Here is a 2,897-nt window from a genome sequence, read left to right as displayed (position 1 = left end):
AAAGCGGCGTACGACTTTGGCGCGCCGGACCGCGTGAGCTGGTACCGCATCCCGATGCTCGTGGCCACGCTCGGCGTCGTCATTGTGGCTGCGTCGGCCGACGGGCTTCTCATCGAGTACTCGCAGCGGGAGCCCATTGTTACGCGCGGCCAGATCATGGTCATGACGTACGCGACGACGGGGTCGGGCGGTCTCAACGCGCGCTTCTTCAACCAGTTTTTCCTCAACGGCAAGCGCTACGGCGGCACGTACGACTTCTCGGCCGGTCCCAACGTCGCCTATTACTTTGCCATCTCGATGGCGCTGCTCGGTCTCGGCCTCGTCATTGGTATGTTTCACGACACCAAGCCCACGCTCACCAAGCAAGAATCGTCGTCGTCGTCCCAGCGCTGGTCGTCGGGTCTCTGGAAGCTGCTGCACAACCGCGGCATCGCGCAGCTGCTCGCGTTCCGCTTCGCCTTCAACCTCTTCTCAATGATCTCGGGCTCGCCAATTTTATCGTGGGTCACCCACCTCGACATGGGCTGGATCAACATCACGCCGCGTCTCCTCTTCATCTCGGCGACCATGTACTACGGCCGCTTTGCGCTGCAGTGGAACTGGCGCCGCGTCCTCGCCGTCTCCACGTTTTCCAACATTGTGCTCATGGCCCTCGCCACGTTCTTTGTCGTCTGCGACGTCTCGCGCAACGCGTACCTCTACTCGGTGCTGCTCGTGCTCACGGGCATTCCTGTTGCCGTCATCAACCTCATCATGGGATTTCTCATGGTCGAGATGGCCGGCGTCGGCTACGAAGCCGTCATGGCGGGTCTTTGGGCCTCGATCCGCGACCTCAACGTGCCGATCGCTAACAAGGTGCGCTCGTGGCTCCTCGACGGCTTTCCCGCCACGATGAGCTTGAAGAACGACGCAGAGACCAAGCATCGCGTCGCCTACATGCACCTTATTGCGTTTGCGATCCAGTTTATCGGTCTTGTCTGGATCATCTTGCTGCCGTCACAGAAAATCCCGCTGGCTCTGATGAAGCAGCGCGGCGGCGCCACGTTATTCGGCGTGCTTGTCGTGCTCGGCTACGTTGCGCTCATGGCGTTCTCGTGGCAGCAAAATCTCGAATTATATTAAACAAATACTCCTATTTAAGACACTCCAGTACTGTCATTGTATCCCCGGGGCATTGTGGAGTTGTGTGTTGGAGATTTTAGACGAGCCCTTGACGAGATACTATCGGTGCGCGGAACTCGCCAACATTAGGCTGTGCGTCGATCTCAGATTGGCCATCAGATTTCGATTGTACTGATTTATGAGGAGATGGCTAGTCTTTGTATAATAACAACGAAGATAACGCGAAACACGTTCGTATATAAATGAGCAACGATGCAGGCAGCAAGGTGTTCCAGTCTTTTCTGGGCGACCCTGCTCGCCAGCTCGAACTGCAATGGCGCACTTTGAAATCAGAATCGGTACAACTTTGCATGCCAACACAACACTCTTCGGCCAACTGAATGTGCTATGTCGCGTCGGCGTTGGAGGCGTGGACCAAGAACTATCGTCCCAAAACAGCACCACCACCGCCAAAGCCAAGATACCAAACAAAGATCACGTTGCTTATAATATGACGCTACGTCGCGCACAGCGGACCGATCATGCCAAGAGCACGGGCAATGACATCGCATTAGCACTTGACGGCGTTGGTCTGCGTCAAGAGACCGAGCTTGTACGGCAGCGCGTCATAGTCGCCGCCGGCCTTGGGGTCGAGGCCCTGGTACAAGAAGCGCAGCGGCTGGCACGGGTCCACCGTCAGCGTCTGGTCCGTCTGCGTGCGCACGAGCTCGCCGTGGCTGATGCTCTTGGTCCACGCGGCGCCGTTGGCAAACTGGACGTTGCTGGCGCGCGCGAACGGGTTGGCCTCCGTGTTGGCGAGCGCGTTCCAGGCGCCGCTGAGGCTCGATGCCTTCCAGGACCGAAAGTAGCGATGGCCGTCGCTGCCAATGGCCTCGATGTTGAGCACGTAGTCGTTGCCGATGCGGTAGATGCACGAGGCCTCAAAGAGCGCAAACTTGTTGACGGTGTCCTGGAGCGCGATTACGGGCTCGCCGAAGCCGCGGGGAAAGTTGTTGATGCTCGTGGACGACCGGTAGAGGTGGCCGTTGTCGTCCGACGAGAAGAGGTGGCAGTTGGTAGCGTCGCAAATCACAAACATGTCGACCCAGTTGCCGTTGCCGATGTTTTGCTTGATGATACTGGGCTGGCTCGCGTAAAAGTTCTGCGGCGCCGACCACCCGGCCGGGTTGGCAATGTCCTTGTTGGTCGAGTATGCGGCGTTGCCGTTCTGGTACACGAGGTACCACAAGTTGTGCGGCTTGAAGAAGAAGACTTCGGGCGCCGCGCGGTACCCCTTCCCGATCGGCGTCGCGTCGAGGTAGTGGAACTGCGCCGCCTGCGCCTTGGCCCAGTCCGAGAACGTCAGATACACGAGGTTGTACCCGGCTTTCGACGCCGTGCTCGCAAACACGTGGTACTGGCCGTTGACCTGCACGATCGTCGGGTCCTTGATCGCGTTCACGCCCTTGCCGTCGGCCTTGGCCGAGATGAGCGGGCCGGACGAGCTCCACTTGAAGCTCGAGGGAAGGCTGGCGTTCGACGCCGGCTTGGCCGTGGGCTTGACCGTCGGCTTGGTCGTCGGCTTGGTCGTCGGCTGGACCGGCGCCGCCGTCGGCTTGGGCAAAGCGCCGTCGGCCGCCACCGTGATGCTGGCCGAGCCGCTGCTGTGGTAGCCCTCGGTCGCAACAATCTGGTACACGAGCGTCGTGCCGATCTTCATGTTGAGCTTGGCCCACGCGTCAAAGTGGTTGGCGGTCGTGACGGTGCCGCCCGTGCGCTTGTTGCGGCGCTAGCGA

At 59.8% G+C, this 2,897-nt stretch overlaps 2 protein-coding genes across 2 annotated transcripts; one reads left to right on the top strand and one right to left on the bottom strand.

Moving 5' to 3' along the window:
- Positions 1–31: 31 nt before the first annotated feature.
- Positions 32–1,166, top strand: SDRG_15887 (hypothetical protein). Its single transcript, XM_008622073.1, has one exon. The coding sequence runs from the start codon at positions 55–57 to the stop codon at positions 1,120–1,122; it is 1,068 nt and encodes a 355-aa protein (XP_008620295.1). The 5' UTR covers positions 32–54; the 3' UTR covers positions 1,123–1,166.
- Positions 1,167–1,583: 417 nt separating this feature from the next.
- SDRG_15886 (hypothetical protein) lies at positions 1,584–2,821 on the bottom strand (the record flags this gene model as incomplete). The annotated part of the gene is made up of 1 exon (XM_008622072.1): positions 1,584–2,821. The coding sequence occupies one exon, from the start codon at positions 2,819–2,821 to the stop codon at positions 1,673–1,675; it is 1,149 nt and encodes a 382-aa protein (XP_008620294.1). The 3' UTR covers positions 1,584–1,672.
- Between the last annotated feature and the right edge of the window lie 76 nt (positions 2,822–2,897).

Source organism: Saprolegnia diclina (genome assembly GCF_000281045.1).
Source record: "Saprolegnia diclina VS20 unplaced genomic scaffold supercont1.104, whole genome shotgun sequence".
NCBI lineage: Eukaryota > Oomycota > Saprolegniomycetes > Saprolegniales > Saprolegniaceae > Saprolegnia > Saprolegnia diclina.
Note: the sequence above shows the minus strand (reverse complement) of the source record. Positions and strands in the feature narration are given on the sequence as shown.

Excerpts from the sequence above, each read along its gene's own strand:
- SDRG_15887 (XM_008622073.1), top strand. The coding sequence starts at position 55 with ATGCTCGTGGCCACGCTCGGCGTCGTCATTGTGGCTGCGTCGGCCGAC.